The sequence below is a fragment of the Littorina saxatilis genome, linkage group LG5 (genome assembly GCF_037325665.1).
Source record: "Littorina saxatilis isolate snail1 linkage group LG5, US_GU_Lsax_2.0, whole genome shotgun sequence".
Lineage (NCBI taxonomy): Eukaryota > Metazoa > Mollusca > Gastropoda > Littorinimorpha > Littorinidae > Littorina > Littorina saxatilis.
In genome coordinates this window covers 15,563,214-15,587,231 of record NC_090249.1, presented here as the reverse complement: position 1 = coordinate 15,587,231, position 24,018 = coordinate 15,563,214, and the positions used below count along the sequence as shown (strand labels likewise).

General features: G+C 41.0%; 1 protein-coding gene across 1 annotated transcript; it reads left to right on the top strand.

Moving 5' to 3' along the window:
- The first annotated feature begins 886 nt into the window (after positions 1-886).
- On the top strand, positions 887-23,863 carry LOC138966418 (membralin-like). The gene is made up of 13 exons (XM_070338652.1): positions 887-1,020; positions 2,728-2,934; positions 3,236-3,403; positions 3,843-4,170; positions 4,966-5,076; positions 6,372-6,494; positions 10,855-10,955; positions 11,507-11,564; positions 12,175-12,258; positions 12,505-12,637; positions 13,756-13,855; positions 14,234-14,492; positions 14,851-23,863. Exons 2-13 carry the CDS (start codon positions 2,746-2,748, stop codon positions 15,975-15,977), a joined length of 2,781 nt encoding a protein of 926 aa, XP_070194753.1. The 5' UTR covers positions 887-1,020; positions 2,728-2,745; the 3' UTR covers positions 15,978-23,863.
- The last annotated feature ends 155 nt before the right edge of the window (positions 23,864-24,018 follow it).

Here is a 24,018-nt window from a genome sequence, read left to right as displayed (position 1 = left end):
GTGTGTGTGTGTTGGTGTGTGTGATTGATTACGCACAGTGGCACTTGCCAAAGCAGACATGTGATAAAACACTTGCAGCGATGAAGGCAGCTTGATACTAGTTGAACAAGGGATGAAATGGAAACATGCGACATATTGCATTGACAAAAACAAACTAACAATACCATTACCATTTGATGAGTTTGATTATTGCAAGCTGGCTTTTAGCCCAATACTACTTCCTGAACAATTTAAACATTGTATTAGATGTAATTTTACTAAAAAGAACATTAGGCCAAAAAAAAAAATTTGTCTGTTTAGGGTAACATGACCAAAAAAAGTAGGGTCGGTAGGTAGGTAGGGTTTTTTTTTTTTTTTTTTTTTTTTTTGTGTGTGTGTGTAAATTCACTTCTTATATTTGATGAATACATGTTTCAAAACTAACGTATAAATAAAACAGAGAGAAAGGGAGAGAAAGAAACGCCAAATGTCTCTTTTTAGCATTTTTACCTCTTTTTTTTTCTTTTTTCTTTTTTTTGAAATCAAAAAAAAGTTTTTGGGTCGGCGCCAAATTGATAGGGTCGGTCGGGTTACCCTAAACAGACAAATTTTTTTTTTTGGCCTTACACACACACAGATAGGACTAAATTCAACAAACCAGTGATAGCATGATCATCCTCTGGTAAAGAGTATGTGGTCAGAAGAAGAAAAGAGAAGCAGGCAGACTTGATCTCCCTATGTACTACATTACTTAGATTTATTTGTGGAATCCAGACGTAATTAGTTCATTATTATATATGTTTCAGTTTGTAATAATTCAGCAAGATGCTTCTCTTACTATCAATGGACAAGGGGGATAACTAACATTCATTGGAGGAAAAGGTAAACCGGAAGTGGTCGCAGTTGCTAGACCATGGCCTTGGGAAAGTAATTCGTGTCGATAATTTTTCACCTTTTTTTTAACCGTCTCTGGCCATATTCTGAAGTATTCATCGGCACATGTTTGGGCCTCTCGAGCAGCGTTAAGCACCTTTTTCCCCGGTGAGTATCGTCTGCGCTTAGACAGCAATAGTATTCATGTTACAACCGATTTTCTGTTGCGCATCCAACCAGGCAAACACCTAATTTTTGTCTCAAAATGATAACAGGTCGCTGACATTGTATTGTAAACATGATCAAATTCCTAACATTCTGAGCTCATATTTCTCGTGAAATATGGCTGATTTTATAAATTAGTGACGGGAGAGTGTGATAAAGTAGCAACGATCAAAATGCAGGTTCAAGATAAAGGACTGTAAGGGGTTACATTGCAATGGTGCATTAAATGAGCAAATTACCCATCTGCAGCATCTGTTTCTGCACGTGACACGATCCATCATCCAACAAATACAAACAGCCAAATAAAGGGTCAGAGTTGCTATGGGTGCTTCCCCACTTTTCTCAACTCCACTCAAATTATGATGCCTTGATAAAAGTTGATTTCGAATCAGACGTAATTGTAGTTACAAGTACTGCATGCATGTACAGCATGTCAACAACACTCAACAGCACTGTCTTACACAAAATCAAATTAGACTACTACTTGTACTACTAGAACTACCATACCTGCAGATCGATTGGTAGTGTAGTGAAGCAACTTTTAAAGTGTATGGTTCACATAGTAATAGTATAGACCGTTTGGGTATCCGAGCAGCTCTCACAAGATATCCGTGAGACACGCTTTTTGTTATGCTTTGAACGTCGCGAGATCTTCGAACCTTGGCTTTCGCAGCTCACGCGAGATAGCGGTACCACATGCTTTTATATGCTTTGAAGTTTGCGAGAGCTTACAAGAACTTCGAATACTGATAGGCTGTCGCTATGCCAATTTGGCCCTCCAGGGGGGAAACAAATACACGTATGGGAGTGCCCCCTTTGTAGCAAATTGTGAATGTGAGAGCCAAGATAACCCTCAGATTCAGAAAAAAAGCAAAACTCACGAAATGGTTGGAGCAGGGATTGCGTTTTGTCCATGATTCGTCCATATTTGATGCATTTATAGCTCACTGGCGCTCTTCTTTTTAATGTGAAACAAAAATTAGCTACATGTATGTGCCTTTTTTCCCCTCTTAATTAATTATCGATGCTTATACTGTGTAAAGAAAAAAATCATACCTCTGACTATCAGACGTATCAAATATTCAGCTCCTGTTCTGTGATTATTGCATTTTTGACATTTAAAAACATTTGGGTTTTTTACACCAAAATGTTCCGACGTACAATTACAAAAGTCACCAGTCAGTATGCAACCAGCCCGATCTTAAGACCCCAGTGTTTTTTTGGAAGCTTCTTTTTGTAAAGTCTGTAACAATTCCTTCATTTTAAGACCTGATTTTCTCAGCTCTTGCACTGAAACAACCATAAAATGTTCTCCCGTGTTGGTATGACTAGTACGTCACTTTGGAAACTGCTTCAATTTTGCGTGGCTCAAACTCAAAGCAAACAGGAGGCCTTGAGGATAAATGTTGGTGCCGTTGCTAGCACTACCAGTCACAATCAGCCCTTTTACTAAGGCTGTCCTCAATTGAGCACAAAGTTGACTTTGTGAAGACTGCACCAAGTTTGTTTTTTCACCAAAGAAAAAACAGTGCAACCAGCTTCGTGAAGTCAACTTTGTCCAATCAAGATCAGGCTTAAGGGAGCCACAGTCGAACTCGAATGGGTGGTCGAGTGCTAAAAGTAAAACTCATGTCGTTCACTGTGGTGCAGGTTGTGTGGTGTGGAGTCATGGACGGGGCACAGCGGGCACCAGGCAACAACAACAACAACCAGGGTCAGGCAGGTCGCAACCACAATCCCGTGCTTCATGTCCGTGATCGCCTCTTTCACGCCCTCTTCTACCGCATCGCCATCACCTATGCCAGGGCCTTCCCTCGACCTGTACGCCGAGTGCTGGAGTTTGCAATACTCGTCAAGGTGAGAAAGACAGCGAGAGAGAGTGAAAAAAAAGCATGCTCATTTTGACCGTTAATTGTTCCCTGAAATGGCAGCAAGATGTGACAATGAAACGTCACTTTTAACCCCCGCCATTTTAGGACTCCCTTTACTTTCATACTTCATTAATTTTTGTTCTGTTCATAGTTTTATTCAATTCACCTCCATTTAAAGGCCCCTTTTATATATATAAAATACTGTGTAAGCATTGTGATCGAAGCACAGTATATATAGTTTTTCAATGATTTTGCACCCGGTCCATTTGTTTGGTTTTCGTGTGCAGGCTTTCCTGGTGCTAGCCATCCTGTGTTACATGCACATCGTGTTTGCCAGGACTCCTGTCAACTGTCTGTCACACGTGGCTGACACCTGGCCTCGCTATGGAATCCTGCGAGTTGAGATTGTGCGCAATGCCTCTGAGAACTACTCCATCATCAATTCCTACAAGAAGGTGGGTGGCCAATGTCATGGATTTTTTTTTTTTTGGGGGCGGGGGGGGAGTAGATACAGAGATTTGTCTGCAAACTGGCAGATTTATGGCATTTTCCAAGAGATCCAGAGTTCTACAGATTGTTCTTGAGTTTCCTATATATATTACACAAATTTGGCATCCTTTAAAAAAATAATAATGTTCTGGGGCTGGTGTGCACGATTTGGGACTTTTTTGTTGTTGTTTGTTTTATCTTGTGCTGGAAAACTCCAGTAAAACTAAAAGTTGCAAAAAAAATTGGAAAGTCTAGTTGCAGGAATAGTTTTATTTTCTGTCAGTATGAGGAGTAACATCTTACCAGTGTCCTTAGGACATTTTCTGATGTTTGTAACTAATTTCATTTTCTGTCTTCAAAGATTATTTTCATTTCATCATCTTTGCCTTTTCTCATGTTTGTCAGGAGTACTCTGACATCTTCATGGACTCCAGCGTCATGGAAGAACTAGGCCTTGGCTACTCGCTCAACGAGTCCGACGCTGAAGAAGAGGGCAAGGAAACAACAGAGAAACACCCCGAGGATGAAGAAAGTGAAGATCCACACTTAACTGCCACTGCCAAAGATGAAGAATGGGCACACGTGGATGCAGAGACGGGTGGAAGGAAGAAGGATGCCAAAGTCCGAGACAACACATCGTTGGATTACACCCTTCTGGAAGAACTGTACATCACCGATCAGAGCAACGCTATTCACCAGCAGTACACTGAGCTGGAGATGCTTGCTAAAGCTGGTAAGTTACGGATAAATCCTGTTATACAATTGATTTCTTTTTTTCACAACCTTCAACTGATCAACACAGGTCACCTTTCAAACACATTCGAACAAACACTTTGATCAGCAAAACGAAAAGCTGAACTTTATTTCTGTGTACTGTACATTAAGAGAGAAAATGGTTGAGTATTAGTGATAGAAAACAAAGGTTGAAAATGGTGAAATATTGCCTGAACAGCAGCATGTCAACAGTTATGCAGGCAGCTTGGTACTACCTACTAGTTGTAGGGTGGGATTACTGAAAAAATTTTCACTTTATTTTTTTTACGTGAGTCAAAACTGAAAGGCAGCATGGACACTGAAAGCCAACTCTCTTCAGATTATTGACTTGGCTGAAGTCTACCTGTATGGTTTACTAGCCTGTCAAAAAGACGCTCTCAAGGAAAAAAACAGAATGCAGTTTGGACACCCAAAGCTTTGGTCAATGCAAGGAAGAATACATCATGCACTAGCTGTACCAAAGAAAGTATGGAGTGTTAAAAAAAGTGCAATCATCGCACAAATAGGCAACAATTATCAGGGATTTGTACTTGCCTGGAATGGAGTTTTCATATACATAACATGGAATGTGTGAAAAAGGTTTAGGCCAAAAAAAAAAATAGGTGTGGTTACGGTAACATAGCCGGGTATTCGGCTCTACTTCTTCCCGGCAAAGCCGGGTATTCCGGCGAAGCCGGTACCCGGTGAAGCGGGTAATCATCTTGTATATATATATAATATATCTTGTTATGGCAACGTTGTGCTTGTCTTGCAGTGTGGCCAGAGGAGAAGTACATCGTGGAGTATGCTTTGGAGTACGGGTTTTTGCGTCTGTCACCTAAAACCAGGCAGCGCCTCAACATCACTGTCATGCTCATCACGCTGGGTAAGTGAACGAGTACTGATTGGAAGTCAGCAAAATTAAGGTGTTATTCTTTAACAGTTAGTGTATTTTTTTCTTCTTCTTCTTCGTTCGTGGGCTGAAACTCCCACGTACACTCGTGTTTTTTGCACGAGTGGAATTTTACGTGTATGACCGTTTTTTACCCCGCCATTTAGGCAGCCATACGCCGTTTTCGGAGGAAGCATGCTGGGTATTTTCGTGTTTCTATAACCCACCGAACTCTGACATGGATTACAGGATCTTTTTTGTGCGCACTTGGTGCGGGGATATAGCTCAGTTGGTAGCGCGCTGGATTTGTATTCAGTTGGCCGCTGTCAGCGCGAGTTCGATCCCAGGTTCGGCGGAAATTTATTTCACAGAGTCAACTTTGTGTGCAGACTCTCTTCGGTGTCCGAACCACCCCCCGTGTATACTACATTGGGTGTGCACGTTAAAGATCCCACGATTGACAAAAGGGTCTTTCCTGGCAAAATTGCTTAGGCACAGTTAATAATTGTCTACCATACCCGTGTGACTTGGAATAAGGCCGTGAAAGGTAAATATGCGCCGACATGGCTGCAATCTACTGGCCGTATAAAATTTCATCTCACACGGCATCACTGCAGAGCGCCTAGAACTGTACCCACGGAATATGCGCGATATAAGCCTCATTGATTGATTGATTGATTGGTCTTGTGCTTGCGTGTACACACGGGGGTGTTCGGACACCGAGGAGAGTCTGTCTGCACACAAAGTTGACTCTGAGAAATAAATCTCTCGCCGAACGTGGGGATGAACTCACGCTGACAGCGGCCAACTGGATACAAATCCAGCGCGCTACCGACTGAGCTACATCCCCGCCCCGAGTTAGTGTGTTTGAGTTGAGTGATACTGGCAGTCATGGCGTAATTGCAGCATATGTTCAGGAATGACAGTTCTCATCTGGAAATCCTGAATTCCGGATTTTGAAAATGGTTTCAGAAAGATTTGTGTGTGCATTTTATATGTGTATGTAGTGGCCTTCAAACTGTGTGAAGAATCACTGAAAAGCTCTAATTTTCATGGGCTTTGCCTTCTCGGCTTCTTTGAACCTGGTTTGCCCCTGGACCCCTGTATTTGTTTTTTCCCCTGATTATCTATTTTCCTGTATTTGACCATGACTTTTCATATCACAGCTTGTGTAAATATTTAGCACTGTAGCAGTAAGGAAATGTGGACTGCTTCTAAACAGTTTGTAAGAATGCTTTTTAGAAATTTGCACTTGTATTAATCAACAGAATTGATTTTCTTTATTCCAGATCCCTTGAAAGATGAATGTTTTGGTGATGGCCTGAGTCGATTTCTGTTGGATGAGTTTCTGGGATACGATCACATTCTCATGTCATCCATCAAGGAGCTTGCAGAGCGAGAAGAGAACAAAGGTATAATTAAGTGTGTTTTTGCGTGTGCTTGTATGCGTTTGCTAATGGAAGATCTCTGCGTATTTGAAAAGTTGCAGATGCATGCTTTTTTTTTTTCAAGAAGTGTATGGCATAGGTAAAACTAATGTACCTCTTTCCTCCAATATAATCCTGCATGGGAAAGTACACTTTGCTTTCAGAAAAATTAAATACACAGCTGCTGTTCTGTGATCATTACTTCTCTTCCAATGAAAACAATTTTTGAGTCACTTGAGAAAAAGTGACTCTATGTAATCGGTCAGTGTTAGTCTGTCCGGCCGGCCGTCCGTAGACACCACCTTAACGTTGGACTTTTCTCGGAAACTATCAAAGCGATCGGGCTCATATTTTGTTTAGTCGTGACCTCCAATGACCTCTACACTTTAACGATGGTTTTGTTGACCTTTGACCTTTTTCAAGGTCACAGGTCAGCGTCAAAGGAAAAATTAGACATTTTATATCTTTGACAAAGTTCATCGGATGTGATTGAAACTTTGTAGGATTATTCTTTACATCAAAGTATTTACATCTGTAGCCTTTTACGAACGTTATCAGAAAAACAAGGGAGATAACTAGCCTTTTCTGTTCGGCAACACACAACTTAACGTTGGGCTTTTCTCGGAAACTATAAAAGTGACCGGGCTCAAATTTTATGTGAACGTGACTCATTGTGTTGTGAATAGCAATTTCTTCCTGTCCATCTGATGCCTCATATAATATTCAGAACTGCGAAAGTGACTCGATCGAGCGTTTGCTCTTCTTGTTTTACAAAAGCTTGTTTAAACAGGCAAAAGACAATACACAAAAAGGTTGTTTCAACATGCAAAAGACAAAACACACAAACCCGTTATGTATGCCTTGTGCTTGTGAGAGCATGTATGTGTGTGTTCCTGGAAACTTTTGCTGATTTTTACATTTAGTCAAGTTTTGACTAAATGTTTTAACATAGAGGGGGAATCGAGACGAGGGTCGTGGTGTATGTGTGTGTGTGTGTGTGTGTCTGTCTGTGCGTGTGTGTGTGTAGAGCGATTCAGACCAAACTACTGGACCGATCTTTATGAAATTTTACATGAGAGTTCCTGGGAATGATATCCCCGGACTTTTTTTTCTTTTTTTCGATAAATACCTTTGATGACGTCATATCCGGCTTTTTGTAAAAGTTGAGGCGGCACTGTCACACCCTCATTTTTCAATCAAATTGATTGAAATTTTGGCCAAGCAATCTTCGACGAAGGCCGGACTTCGGTATTGCATTTCAGCTTGGTGGCTTAAAAATTAATTAATGATTTTGGTCATTAAAAATCTGAAAATTGTAAAAAAAATATTTTTTTTATAAAACTATCCAAATTTACGTTCATCTTAATTTCATCATTTTCTGATTCCAAAAACATATAAATATGTTATATTTGGATTAAAAACAAGCTCTGAAAATTAAAAATATAAAAATTATGATCAAAATTAAATTTTTGAAATCAATTTAAAAACACTTTCATCTTATTCCTTGTCGGTTCCTGATTCCAAAACCATATAGATATGATATGTTTGGATTAAAAACACGCTCAGAAAGTTAAAACGAAGAGAGGTACAGAAAAGCGTGCTATCCTTCTCAGCGCAACTACTACCCCGCTCTTCTTGTCAATTTCACTGCCTTTGCCACGCGCGGTGGACTGACGATGCTACGAGTATACGGTCTTGCTGAAAAATTGCATTGCGTTCAGTTTCATTCTGTCAGAGACTATAGAGTATACAGAGACGCGTCATCCTTCTTTGCGCTGCGGTGCGAAAGTGAGACCGGACAGCCAGCGCGCGGGAAAAGAGCCACTCCCTGCCGCACAAGGAAGTTCGCGTAATAGCGGCTGCTGTCGGCTGTGTTTATATCACGTTTATATTAACATACTGTCTGTTCTGTCCGGCTGACAGTGCTGCAAAAAGTAACTGAACGAAAAAATATGTTTGTTTGTGAACATCCTTTTTAAATGACCATAAAAACACCGCAGAAAATGGTGTAGATTAAAATTAAATCAAATTTACTTAGGCGGCAATACCCGCTGCATCGCTGTAGTTATGCAAACATGATTCAAGTCAGTGTCTTTTCACGAACTAACCGTCGTTATTTTTGTGTTTTAGTCAAACACAAATACATACTGTATACATGGTCACTTAAGCCTGAGAAAATATGTCAGGAATAAATCGTTAACGAAATAGTTCCCGGTCAAATCGGTAACTAAGGCATTTAGTCAACTTGGCGTCGTCCCAGCACCTCTAAAGTGAAATGGGTAGTCAATTGCACGGTGCTAAGAAATTATCATGTAAGGAAAACTGTAAAATACAGCAACTTAAACAACATTATTGTGACCTAGCTGACTTTAATTAAAGAATCTTGATCGATCGATGATTGTCTTATTTCTTATCGGTTGCTTCTTTCTTGTTCAGAAAGCTCTCTCTCTCTCTCTCTCTCTCTCTCTCTCTCTCTCTCTCTCTCTCTCTCTCTCTCTCTCTCTCTCTCTCTCTCTCTCTCTCTCTCTCTCTCTCTCTCTCTCTCTCTCTCTCTCTCTCTCTCTCTCTCTCTCTCTCTCTCTCTCTCTTTTTTTTCCCTCTTTAGGGCGACGGCCAGATGCAAAAAAGCATATCTATGCTTATTCTTGTCACCCTCGAAAAATAAAGATTTGTCATTGTCACTCTCTCTCTCTCTCTCTCTCTCTCTCTCTCTCTCTCTCTCTCTCTCTCTCTCTCTCCCCCTCTCTCTCTCTCTTTCTCTCTTTCTCTCTCTCTCTCTCACTCTTTCTCTCTCTCTCTCTTTCTCTCTCTCTGAGTCAGTTACACACACACACACACGCACGCACGCACACACACACACACGCCATACACACACACACACATACACATACACACACACACACACACACATGAATTGAGATGAATTAACGAGGTACGGACCGACTGGATGACACTTTGAACAGCATCGTCACAAGTATTCTAGTTTGAGAAGTTTTCGACTTTTGCGCTTGGACGAAGAATAGAATCAATTGTTCAGTTGTCCTTCAAAACAAAATTAAGCCTGATGTTAATTAAACAACTGCGCAATCACATTGTTGAGCTTGTGTACAGTGTGTGTTTTCTCTGTTCTGGTAGAATACACGCAGTTCGACGCTACACTTTTTACTGATTTTCCGACATTTAACGAGAGAAAAAAAACAAAAAAACAATCCTCACTTGCTCTCTTCCTCAGGAAATTTGAACATCCTGAAGCCTTTGGCATGTGAGTTTGAGCAATTGATGGCCAAAGACCATGCCCCGCTGTGTTTTCTTTTTGGTGCGGCCATGGTTGTGCTGCACGATATCGCTACTGCTGTGGAAAGGGAAAGTAGGTTTTTACATGTTTCCGCGTGGTGGCGCCACAGGGCTTCCTGTTTCAATTTTCAGCGCTGAATGAAGCGTCTCTGTGTACTCTACAGTCTCTGATTCTGTGAGTTCGACAGCTTGACTAAATGTATTTTCGCCTTACCCGACTTGTTCAATTTGTCTTGTGTGTCAGTCCAGTTATTTGGGAATAAAGCCTCGGTCATACAGGCGACTCAGTCGTTGCGATTCAGTCTTGCGATTCAGTCTTTGGCCGATCGCACATCACATCGTAGGCCATTGACCCGTCACACGATGAACGATAGACGAACGACTGGCGAACGATAACTCCACGCGAGCGGGGCGGAAGTGACGTGTTATAGTGAACATGGCAAACACGCTTTGCGAGAGCAGACGCTAAATGTTCGAACGTCGCTCTACCTTTCTGAAAAATTCCTTTCAGCATTACGCCTTTGCAAGAAATAAAGTTCCCAAACAGCTGCAATTAATGTTTTCCGACCGCTGTACACGCCTAAAACGTCTCCTTTATATCTGAGTTAAAAATTGTTCTTCCAAAAAGTTTTGAATCGACGAAGAGACGCTGTACGCCACTGTCCGCCATTATTTTACGTCACGGCGTCAAGGCCGCAGCAACGCGTTCTGATTGGCTCTGTTGGCTCTGCCCCTGCGATTGACCGACGACTGGATCGCAGGAATAGAACATGTTCTAAACCTCAAAGCTACGAGGGAATCGCATGAGACTGAGTCGCAGACTTGTCGTAGCTGTTTTCTACGACTGAGTCGGCTGTGTGACAGGGTAAATCGCGCGACTCAGTCGCATGTGTGACAGCCCTCTAAGGGAAAAGGCTTTGATTTCAATGACTTCAGCAACAGAGCAACAAACAAAACCACCCCTCTATTTACACACTGGAATGTTACCCTTTGAAACCAAAGTTTTAAGCCCTATTTCACTGACTTACCTTTGTTTTTCTTTTCTTGAAAGGTTTTCTACGTAACGTGGTGACAGGAGAACATTATCGTTTCGTCAGCATGTGGATGGCGCGTAGTTCATACCTGGCCGCCGCATTCATCATGCTGGTCTTTGTGAGTAATCCACTCCAGTCTTTTTCCTCCTTTTTTGTTGTTCTCTTTTTTGCGTAGGAGGCTTTTTGTTGTTGTTGATAAATACAAGAAAGGACAATGACAAATGCTTTGATGGAACAGGTAGAGAAATGATCAAGCAATAAAAAAAAAATAGCTAAAGTTTGTAATTATTGCTAAGCTGTGCTTGTGAGCTGCATTTTGAGCTTTGATAGTACAGTTCAAAGATTAGAATGAGATCAAAACAATAAATCCACAGGTGTATGTTTAAAACAGTACTTTAAATTGCTGCGTAATGTTGAGGTTTTATCATTTTGTTTAGGTTATTTAAGGAGTACTTTTTGAGAATTTGACTTATTTCCTGTGCCATAAAGGAAGAAGCAAGTAAAATGAAAATAGATACATAGACTGAATTTTAAAATTAGAAGCCAAGGATGGTGTGGTTCAAGTACTTGTATAGTTGTAAGAGGTCTTGAATTATGAAGAGTAACAGTTCAAGGTCATTAGACTGCTTGCTTCACCTTCAAAATGGATTTGAATGTATCTTTTTTCAGACTGTGTCTGTTTCGACATTGCTAAGGTATTCCCATCACCAAATCTTCATGTTTATTGGTAAGTGCTTGTATTTGTTTGTGGGAAAGAGACACACGGATGATAAGTGTGAGGATATATGTCCATGTGTGTGTCTTGTGTATGGATTTGTGCATGTATACATGCATGTATGTGTTTGTGTGTGTGTGTGTGTGTGTGTGTGTGTGTGTGTCTGGCTGGCTGGCTGGCTGGCTGGCTGGCTGGCTGTCTGTGATGTGACCAGACATTCCTGGTTACCATTTTATTTAGTGCCTAGCCTGTCATTATAATTATATTGGTACAAAAGAGACACAGAGATAAAGTATGTGTACGCGTTTGTGTGTGTGTCTGTCTGCGCGTGTGTGTGTGTGTGTATGTGTGTGTGTGTGTGTGTGAACTCCTGTGGTGTTTCTTAACCGTACTGCATTTCTTCGACCATCTTGTAGTCATCCAAGTGAGATAATTCTCAGCATCAGTTTTTTTTGTCTGTTGTGTCTCTTGTTAGTCCACTGTAAAGGCTAACAGGTCAAAGTTCTTGTGAATCGTTGGTTTTGTTCTGAATTAAATATTCCAATAATGTTACCTTCCTTGGTTTTTTAAAAATTGTATTCATATGACTGCAAATATTGTATACGTGTGGTTTGTGTTTCAGTGGATCTGCTACAGATGTTGGAGATGAACGTGACTGTGGCTTTCCCTGCTGCCCCTCTCCTCACTGTCATTCTGGCCCTTGTTGGTAAGACACTCTGCATTTTTAACTGAGCAGGAACTGCCATGGCAATTGGGACAGTCCATCAGTCGTAAGTCCACTGTTGGAGAAGGAGCCAGTGAAAAATCTACCAATGAAGTGAACACATTTAAAAAATTTTTTTTATTAGTACAAGAACATTGGGTTGTGCAACCTTCAGACTCAGAGGGTCTTCAGTCTATGTGGTATCTGTTGATTTAGCATGAAACTCAAAACTTCTTCTTCTTTCTTCAGGCATGGAGGCGATAATGTCTGAGTTTTTCAACGACACGACCACAGCGTTCTACATTATTCTGATTGTGTGGGTGGCTGACCAGTACGATGCCATCTGCTGTCACACCAATATCAGCAAGCGACACTGGCTCAGGTATGGCGTGTTTAGTTATTCGTTTTTTCCCAAGGCTGCAGATGTGATGGTGGTTTTTATATTTAGTCAAGTTTTGACTAAATATTTTAACATCGAGGGGGAATCGAAACGAGGGTCGTGGTGTATGTGCATGTGTGTGTGTGTGCGTGCGTGTGTGCGTGTGTGTGTGTGTGTAGAGCGATTCAGACTAAACTACTGGACCGATCTTTATGAAATTTGACATGAGAGTTCCTGGGTATGAAATCCCCGAACGTTTTTTTCATTTTTTTGATAAATGTCTTTGATGACGTCATATCCGGCTTTTCGTGAAAGTTGAGGCGGCACTGTCACGCCCTCATTTTTCAACCAAATTGGTTGAAATTTTGGTCAAGTAATCTTCGATGAAGCCCGGGGTTCGGTATTGCATTTCAGCTTGGTGGCTTAAAAATTAATTAATGACTTTGGTCATTAAAAATCTGAAAATTGTAAAAAAAAAAAAAAAATTTATAAAACGATCCAAATTTACGTTTATCTTATTCTCCATCATTTGCTGATTCCAAAAACATATAAATATGTTATATTCGGATTAAAAACAAGCTCTGAAAATTAAATATATAAAAATTATTATCAAAATTAAATTGTCCAAATCAATTTAAAAACACTTTCATCTTATTCCTTGTCGGTTCCTGATTCCAAAAACATATAGATATGATATGTTTGGATTAAAAACACGCTCAGAAAGTTAAAACAAAGAGAGGTACAGAAAAGCGTGCTATCCTTCTTAGCGCAACTACTACCCCGCTCTTCTTGTCAATTTCACTGCCTTTGCCATGAGCGGTGGACTGACGATGCTACGAGTATACGGTCTTGCTGAAAAATTACATTGCGTTCACTTTCATTCTGTGAGTTCCACAGCTACTTGACTAAATATTGTATTTTCGCCTTACGCGACTTGTTGTAATGTGGATTGATGTTCATCTTCTCTGTCTCTGTGTGTGTGTGTGTGTGTGTGTGTGTGTGTGTGTGTGTGTGTGAGAGAGAGAGATAGAGAGAGTGTTTGTGTGCGAAGATGCGTGTGCATACTACGAAAGTTCACTAAGTTAAGCTATTTCTGAGGCATTTCTGTTTTATTTTTCCAGGTTCTTCTACATGTACCACTTTGCGTTCTATGCATACCACTATCGATTCAACGGAACCTTCAGTGGGTTGGCCCTGTTCACATCTTGGCTCTTTATTCAGGTGAGCACATTTTCTCTCCAGCTGTGCATAGGGTTGCTTCCCTTACAGCAGTACATGGTCATAGCAGTGTGCCCTTTGATGTTTTACTACCATCCCAAAACTGCTGTTCCGATGGTAATAATCATGACACTGGTTTTTACTTGAGTGGTAAATTATGTGTTTTTTAAATGTATTCTTTACAACTAAATGTGTGTGTGTGTGGGTGTGTTTCCATGTGTGTGTGTCTGTGTGTGGGGATATTTTTATAAATTTTTTTTATATTTCTATACACACTTAAAGCGTGCATTCAAAATTAAACCAGAAAGTACAAGAACAGTCAACACTTTTTGTTGACAAAAACTGAAAAAAAGTAACCTTCTGACCAATAACAATGTGCAGCACTCCATGGTCTATTTCTTCCACCACTACGAACTGCCGGCCATCCTGCAACAGCAACGTATCCAGGAGCTCCTCAACCACCCTCCACATCAACAACAACAACAGCAGCCGCCGCAGCCAAACAACAACAGCGACAGCAACACTGACCCCCAACCCCCACCTGCCTCTGAGACGGAGGGCAGGGGGGAGGGTACTCCAGCCGCTGGACAAGGGGGAACTAGCGAAGGTCAGGCTCCAAATGGACACAGCCCTGCTAATGGTGAGAACCTTTGTGTTTGAAGAATGCCAAGGCAGACCTGAGAACCCATATATGTTTTTGCTGTATTTTGTACGCTTGATTTTCTTAAATACGATCAGTACGGTCGGTGGACAAAAACACAATCAAAACAATTCCTAGACTATTTTTCTTCACAAGCGCATCCCGAAGTCGATCCATTGTGAAAAAAGAACATTCGAATCCATTCTCTGTAAAAAAAAAAAAAATTGTTCAGAGCAGATATTAAATATGTGATGCTTACTGACATGCATGAATAGACAGGCATGAAAAAGAAAACAAAAACAAAAACAAACAAAAGCTCGACAAAATCATCAATCACTCTCTTTTGTTTCATCTGCAGGAGGAAGCAACTCTGGTGGAGGTCAGCAGAGGGGTCAAGGTGAAGGTCAAACGCAAGGCACAGGCAATGTTCGTCCGCAGTCACTGGCCCCGCAGATCCTTGGTCGCAGTGTTGGGGGGATCATGGCCTTGCTCACCCGCCATCGTGGGGTTCGAGTCCGAGCCGCACGCGCCCCTGCAGATGCCCCAGCCGCCAACAGCAACACCCAGGCTTCTACAGGAGGTGGAAATGGTGGTGGAGGAGGAGGAGGGGGAAGAGAGGAAGAGCGCAGCAACGCTTACACCGTGGAGCGCATCAGAGTGTACACCCCCTCCAGCTTCATGCGCATGTTTCTGTCCCAAGGCAGTTCTGAGAGCAGCGAAAATAGCGCTTCTGGCGGTGAGCAGTCCGCCACTCCGCAGTCCACTAGTGATGAGTCCGCCAACGGAGAGTCCGCCAATGGTGAGTCCACCAATGGAGAGTCCACCAATGGAGAGTCCACCACAGCTGAGTCCACCACCAGTGAGTCCTCCCCGGCTCTTTCTACGGAGTCCTCCTCTCCTATGACGCCAGACGGCAACGATGCTACTTTCCCAGCAACAGCGGTTAATGTTAATGCTGCCACAAGCATCATGGAGTCGTCTGTGGATTCCCCAGCTTTTGCCAGCAGTGTGGGAGAGAAAGGGAGCAGTTCTGTGGATGATGCCAGTGCATCTGTCAGAGGCAGTTCTGCTGAAGCTGCACTCAGTGATGGAGGAGGAGAGAAAGTAGATCTTCTGGAGTCTTCTCAAGACCCTGGTAGAGGTTTGGGCAAAGTTCAGCCGAACCAGGCGTGGAGCTTCACAGACTCTGCCGTAGACAAGTTCCCAGTGGGGAACACTTCACAAAACAATGGCACGGGGGACACGAGTTTTCCTGACCTAAAACCTTTCAGTTCTGCCAGTCAAAGTGACAGCGCTTCTTTGAACTGTGAGCCTAGGCTTGACTTTAGCACCTCAGAAGCACAGTTCTCTTCGAAAGATGGGAACTTGCACGCTTCCAGTTTACCCAGCAAAAGCATGGGTCAGAACAGTGGTAGCGGTGTCCAGGCACAGGCACAGGTGGACACCAACGTGTTAAAGAGCTTGATGGACTATGAGGTGGACTGACGAAGTGTGTGGTTGGGTTGGGTTTGTGGGTATAAAGGCTACTGGTCTTTCTTCTAAATATTTCTGATTATGTTCTGTGTTATATGGCTATGAGTATGAATTCTGTGGAAAGTGTGTGGGCTGTATGATTGACAGTATGGGGGTCAATTTTCTGTGAACCAGTACCGACCAGGGAAGCACTTGAAAGATGTGTATTTTATTTCAGTTGTGGATAAAGAGTGTAATTAGGATGTCCTCCACGCAATGTAATCTTTTTCATTATGCAGTCGAACCTGCCCTTGCGACCACCTCTTGAAAGCGACCGCTTGCTCACAACCACTCCCAAGGATCACTGACGAGTTTTTCTTCATTTAATTCATATTAATTACCACAGCGACCACCTGCCTAAAACGACCACTTTCGGTCAGTCCTTTGGGTGGTCGTTTTACACAGGTTTGACTGTACCATAACCTGAACAAAGTTAAAACAGGCAATAGATCGGTGGTTCATTCTCATCTGATTCTGAGATGAGTTCATTTTGAAAAAACGGGTTACATCCAGATACTGTCATTAGAGAGTAGTGTCCCTTGCAAATGCAAGCATCCACTTTGAATCATCATTTTTCATACTTTCGGAAGTGAAGAGAAACGAAACTTGCAGTACACAAGTCTATGCTACATGTAGCGTAGTTGAAATGTGGTCAGTTTTGAAGATAAAAACATAGCTTTTCTGGTTTTGCTGACAATCCGAAGGCAATATAACATTATCAGTGCAACATTTTTAGTCATTTTCACTTGTCATGGAATGATGTATATTTCAGGACATAGTTATTTTGAAGCAGTAAAAATGCTATTGAAATACATGTGACAAAGATTTGAAAGGTGCCAAAGCGGAGAAGTTTAAAGGTACTGTGCCTTTCCCTTCCTTTAGACTATCTTGTAAATCAGCATGGATCTGTTCACATCTGTTCCCCCCGCGGGTTAGGGGGAAGAATTTACCCGATGCTCCCCAGCATGTCGTAAGAGGCGACTAACGGATTTTTTCTCTCCTTTTACCCTTGTTAAGTGTTTCTTGTATAGAATATAGTCAATTTTTGTAAAGATTTTGGGGCGGGGATGTAGCTCAGTCGGTAGCGCGCTGGATTTGTATCTAGTTGGCCGCTGTCAGCGTGAGTTCGTCCCCACGTTCGGCGAGAGATTTATTTCTCAGAGTCAACTTTGTGTGCAGACTCTCCTCGGTGTCCGAACACCCCCGTGTGTACACGCAAGCACAAGACCAAGTGCGCACGAAAAAGATCCTGTAATCCATGTCAGAGTTCGGTGGGTTATAGAAACACGAAAATACCCAGCATGCTTCCTCCGAAAGCGGCGTATGGCTGCCTAAATGGCGGGGTAAAAACGGTCATACACGTAAAATTCCACTCGTGCAAAAACACGAGTGTACGTGGGAGTTTCAGCCCACGAACGCAGAAGAAGAAGAAGAAGTAAAGATTTTAGTCAAGCAGTATGTAAGAAATGTTAAGTCCTTTGTACTGGAAACTTGCATTCTCCCAGTAAGGTCATATATTGTACTACGTTGCAAGCCCCTGGAGCAAATTTTGATTAGTGCTTTTGTGAACAAGAAACAATTGACAAGTGGCTCTATCCCATCTTCCCCCCCTTTCCCCGTCGCGATATAACCCTTCGTGGTTGAAAACGACGTTAAACACCAAATAAAGAAAGAAAGAACACACCAAAAATGGACTGCCTGGCTGCTTTTTGTCAGAATGAGAATCTTTTTGTAAATACATTTTTATAAATTTTCACAACTGACACCTATGTCGGTCTGCAAAAAGTATTCAGCCAACAATTCTCACTGGGCATGTGAAGCAGCCAGGCCGTTGATTATTGATATAGGTCCAAGTGGAGGAATTCTCTTATCTCATGAAAAAGCTTGGACAGATCTGTGGTGGCTTGACGTAATTGTTTACACGAGAAGGAAGGTATCTTTAAATAATTACGGCTAGTCTGATGATTTAAAGGTGTCTGTCGTTATTAGGCCCAAAAAAAAAATAGGTCTGTTTACGGTAACATAGGCCCAAAAAATAGGGTCGGTAGGTCGGGATTTTTTTTTTTTTTTTTTTTTTTTTTTTTTTTTTTTCCAAATAACCATATTTTTACGTTATTTTGCCAAACAAACAAGATTTTTTTTTTTTTTTTTTTTCCCAAATGCCAAAAAAAAAGTCTAGGGTCGCGCGAAAAAACTAGGGTCGGTCGGGTTACCGTAAACAGACCTATTTTTTTTTTTGGCCTTATATCTCTGTATGTGCATTGAGGGGGAATGTGTTGATGAGTCCGAGTATATATATCTGTGTGAATATGTTGTTTGATTATACATACTTTCCTTAGTTTTAAATCTGTGATGATAAAAATCTTGCTGTTATGGTACATGTTCAAATATTGTATTTTGTGCGCATTCATGATTGTGTTGGATGGACAGGGATAGCAGGAATGGAGAAAGTGAGTCAGGGGGCGAGTTTCGTTGATTGATATGTTGTTTATGACGCTGATGAATAATGATGAAACTATTATTATTATTATCATAATTTCTCAACATTTTGGCTTTAATGATGATAAAACTATTAATATTTTTATCATTGTTATTTCTCTATTTTCTTGCTTTAATTTTGGGTTTACCTGAGTAATCAGTGAGTCTTGATAATGAGCAGTGTTCTACTGTATGGACGGGCAACCAGCCAGCGACAAAAACGTTAACGTTGAGGTTTTTCTCCGATGTTTTGAAGCTTTACACAGTTCCAGGATTTGATGACCCCCCGCGGGTCAGGGGGAAGAATTTACCCGATGCTCCCCAGCATGTCGTAAGAGGCGACTAATGGATTCTGTTTCTCCTTTTACCCTTGTTAAGTGTTTCTTGTATAGAATATAGTCAATGTTTGTAAAGATTTTAGTCAAGCAGTATGTAAGAAATGTTAAGTCCTTTGTACTGGAAACTTGCATTCTCCCAGTAAGGTCATATATTGTACTACGTTGCAAGCCCCTGGAGCAATTTTTTTATTAGTGCTTTTGTGAACAAGAAACAATTAACAAGTGGCTCTATCCCATCCTCCCCTTTCCCCGTCGCGATATAACCTTGAACGGTTGAAAACGACGTTAAACACCAAGTAAAGTAAAGTAAAGAAAGGATTTGATGACCTCCAGACATGACCCAAGTTTTGTAGACCCTTGTCAAATTTCACCCACAGCGAGGCCAAGTTCAGGTAATAAAATTGAGAATTTGTGATTTCTTGAACATTTTTGAAGCTACAGCTTTGAAACTTGACACACTTCTGGAGTTGGAGGACCTTCAGACAAGACCCAAGTCTGGTTGATCCTTGGCAAATTTCATGGTCATGGCCTTGTCATGTTCGGGTCATAAAATTGAGAATTATAATTGTCTCCAATGTTTTTGAATCCAGAGTGCTAATTTCAAAGTCTCAAAATGGATTTGAGTTTTTGGTCCATCAGATTGAAGTCTAGCAGCAGACAATGTATGTCTGATTTATATTAGTTTTGATGCAGGTCAGTCACATGCAGTATTTTTTTAAACATTATTCTCTCTTCACCCCCTACCCCCTGTGCACCCACCTCCCCAGCTTTTCCTTCGTCCTTGCTTTGCGATTTGTTGATGGAGTAATTCCATGGGTGCAACTCTGCCGGCTACACGCCGGCAGCCGGTTTTTGGTTTCATCGGCTGCCGATGTTTTTGTTCCAGGAGAGTGGTTTTTTTGGCATTTTAAATACTGAAAAAGCTGGACCCCAACTTTTGCCGGTTTTTGGAATTTTCCAGGTTGCACCCATGTAATTCTTTGAATGAACCTGTTTGTTTGTCTCTTTTCTTGTCTGACTGATAGTTGAATTTTATTAAAGTAAAGTATTGCAGACTTATTTGGTAAGTGGTTATGGGATATAATTTAGTTTTCGCTTTGTAGGGCATTTTTGTAGAGTTGCGATATGCCTTGATCATGAGTTATCACATATTCTTGAAAATATTGATTGATATTAAGCTGCAAAGTCATTGTTATCATTTTTTCGCTGGTAAAAGTACACAGACCTTCCGTTGTTAGTCTGTGAAGGTTGTGAGATGGAATAGGCTGAATGGTTTTCTGTGAGAAAAAAGTACACTAGGCTTGTTTGGTTTTGAAATATGTATGCGTGCTTGTGCATGTATGTGTGCACATGCAGGGATCTGTGCGTCTATGTGTGTAACAACAAAATTGCTTGGATGTGCACATGTGTGTCTTCTATTGTTTGTGCTTTATTAACGAAACTCTGGAAATTATTCTACGTGCTTTATTACATGCAGAACTTATCACAATAGTTAGGATGGTTTTCCTCATTACTATTTCAGGCAGTTTGGAGCTGAAAACACATCATGCCTGGTTTAAGGGGAGAGTTTCCTGACACTTTCAGTAATATATCAGAATTTTTTTTTTTTAAATGGAGATCCATGTGCTATCAAACGAGACTGGGATTACACTACAGAAGTGGAATTTGTTATCATGTAGAAATAATTATTTTGTTCTCTTTACATAAAGATTCTAGACCCCCCCGCGGGTTAGGGGGAAGAATTTACCCGATGCTCCCCAGCATGTCGTAAGAGGCGACTAACGGATTCTATTTCTCCTTTTACCCTTGTTAAGTGTTTCTTGTATAGAATATAGTCAATGTTTGTAAAGATTTTAGTCAAGCAGTATGTAAGAAATGTTAAGTCCTTTGTACTGGAAACTTGCATTCTCCCAGTAAGGTCATATATTGTACTACGTTGCAAGCCCCTGGAGCAATTTTTTGATTAGTGCTTTTGTGAACAAGAAACAATTAACAAGTGGCTCTATCCCATCTCCCCCCCCCCCCCCCCCCCCCCCCTTTCCCCGTCGTGATATAACCTTGAATGGTTGAAAACGACGTTAAACACCAAATAAAGAAAGAGAGAAAGATAAGGATTCTAGTGATTCAAAATCAGAAAGCCTTTGGAATGTGTTCGGAGGGATATATTTACTGATTTTGTTTTTTGTGTTTTTATCTTGCAGCTTTATTGTCTTCAAATGTCTTTTTCTGTGTCTACGTAAGAGTGTCATCTGACAGTTTCTGTTGATGAGCATTTGCTGTCCTTTTTTAAAATCTATGACTTTAAGCTTAAATGTACATATGTAAGGTACCTAATTTCTCATTTTACAGGAAAGTATTGTTTTAAGCTGACACAGCAGGATGAATGGCTTTAATAGGATGGCTGTTTTGCCTTATATATGTAGCAGGAATGTTTGTTCAAATACACTAATAAAATGCCATACAAATCTGAAGACGGTCTCTTTATTTAATGAATCAAAAAACAAGAAAGGTTACCGTACTTTCCGGGTCATAAGGCGCGACTTTTTTCCTCGAGTTTGACCCCTGCGTCTTGTATTACAAAGCGCCTAATCCGTGTATGAAATACGAAAAAAATCAAAGAGACCGCCTGAGTACCAGTCAAACAACTTGTGATAATGCATGTTTCAGCTACTAGGTACTACCATGGCCAAGTTTCCTCTCAAGACATCAAAGAGACCGCCCCATAGGTTAAACTCGGTCACTGACCCCGGTGCAGGAAGTGTTTCCTCTCTCAGATCTATGACAGGGGAACCACCTCTCATAGCAAAAACTGGGTCATTGACCCCTGGGAAGAAGGTCAGTGTCTAAACAAGGCAACCCAGCTATCACAATGGACCTGCCTTTGATCTCGCTGCACACACAGAGCACACATATTTCCACTCTGTATTCTTCCTTTGATGTGCGGCTTATTTTCATTCTTCGACCGTTTGTTACCGGTATACTTTTTGAGTCACTTGAGAAAAAGTGACTCTATGTAATCGGTCAGTGTTAGTCTGTCCGGCCGGCCGTCCGGCCGGCCGTCCGTAGACACCACCTTAACGTTGGACTTTTCTCGGAAACTATCAAAGCGATCGGGCTCATATTTTGTTTAGTCGTGACCTCCAATGACCTCTACACTTTAACGATGGTTTCGTTGACCTTTGACCTTTTTCAAGGTCACAGGTCAGCGTCAAAGGAAAATTTAGACATTTTATATCTTTGACAAAGTTCATCGGATGTGATTGAAACTTTGTAGGATTATTCTTTACATCAAAGTATTTACATCTGTAGCCTTTTACGAACGTTATCAGAAAAACAAGGGAGATAACTAGCCTTTTCTGTTCGGCAACACACAACTTAACGTTGGGCTTTTCTCGGAAACTATAAAAGTGACCGGGCTCAAATTTTATGTGAACGTGACTCATTGTGTTGTGAATAGCAATTTCTTCCTGTCCATCTGATGCCTCATATAATATTCAGAACTGCGAAAGTGACTCGATCGAGCGTTTGCTCTTCTTGTTTAATTTTGGTGCGCCCTATCGGCCCCCTGCGCCCAATGGGTGACTGGAATACAATTTTTTTTAAAAAGAGGGGGGTGCGCCTTATGCGCTGTAGCGCCTTGTAACCCGGAAAGTACGGTATATTTATGAAACAAAATATTTCCAACAATTCAATTGTCCATATTTAACACGTCACAAATTAACCTTTCTTATGTTTTTGATTCTTCATTTTGGAACTTGCACAGCTTCTTTGCAACTAGGAGCATAAACTAATCACAGTTTCAAGTTTTCTTCAACGTAAATTTTGTTTCTGGTTATTGGGGCACCGACATTCTGTATGTAAAAAAACACAGATTCGACTCTCATTACATTTAATCAAGTTTTGACTAAATGTTTTAACATAGAGGGGGAATCGAGACGAGGGTCATGGTGTATGTGTGTGTGTGTGTGCGTGTGTGTGTGTGTGTAGAGCGATTCTGAGTAAACTACTGGACCGATCTTTATGAAATTTGACATGAGAGTTCCTGGGTATGATATCCCCGGACGTTTTTTTCTTTTTTTCGATAAATGTCTTTGATGACGTCATATCCGGCTTTTCGTAAAAGTTGAGGCGGCACTGTCACACCCTCATTTTTCAATCAAATTGATTGAAATTTTGGCCAAGCAATCTTCGACGAAGGCCGGACTTCGGTATTGCATTTCAGCTTGGTGGCTTAAAAATTAATTAATGACTTTGGTCATTAAAAATCTGAAAATTGTAAAAAAAACAAAATTTTATAAAACAATCCAAATTTACGTTCATCTTATTCTTCATAATTTTCTGATTCCAAAAACATATAAATATGTTATATTTGGATTAAAAACAAGCTCTGAAAATTAAAAAAATTAAAAATTATGATCAAAATTAAATTTTCGAAATCAATTTAAAAACACTTTCATCTTATTCCTTGTCGGTTCCTGATTCCAAAAACATATAGATATGATATGTTTGGATTAAAAACACGCTCAGAAAGTTAAAACGAAGAGAGGTACAGTAAAGCGTGCTATGAAGCACAGCGCAACCGCTACCGCGCCAAACAGGCTCGTCACTTTCACTGCCTTTTGCACTAGCGGCGGACTACGTTCAATTTCATTCTGTGAGTTCCACAGCTTGACTAAATGTAGTAATTTCGCCTTACGCGACTTGTTTTTCTATTACAATGTGCTATAATTCATTCACTCATTTGTCAGGGGAGGGGGTAGGGGTTGATTGTAGCTTGATCTACGTCCAATGGCTATGCTATCATTGGTAACTGTTTTTCTTGATATGTTCCACTGCATTTAAGATGTCAAGGATGGTTTTGTGTTGTATGCAAGTCTCTTTTGCATACTTCAATCAGTGCATGTGACCCTTTGAAAAGATTCTGTTGTGCAATTGGTTTGAAAGATAATTGTTGAAGATTAAATTAAGCAGAACTTGGTCTGTTGTTAAATCCTGTGTGTTGTACGAATTCTTGGAACTCATCAATAAACGTGCTATGCTAGATTTGTGTGGTATTTGACCGTTTACTAGTTTCTTATCTTTGTAATTTTGTACGTGTCTTGTCTCAACTTGTGCGTGAACACACATGCACACACACACACACACACACACACACGCACACACACACACTCGCATGCATGCATGCAGGCTCACACACA

Bases quoted from the DNA above. Each gene is read 5' to 3' on its own strand.
- LOC138966418 (XM_070338652.1), top strand. From the start codon at position 2,746: ATGGACGGGGCACAGCGGGCACCAGGCAACAACAACAACAACCAGGGT. The intron at 4,171-4,965 runs GTAAGTTACGGA...CTTGTCTTGCAG, and splicing joins GGAGATGCTTGCTAAAGCTG to TGTGGCCAGAGGAGAAGTAC. The intron at 12,259-12,504 runs GTAAGACACTCT...TTCTTTCTTCAG, and splicing joins TGTCATTCTGGCCCTTGTTG to GCATGGAGGCGATAATGTCT.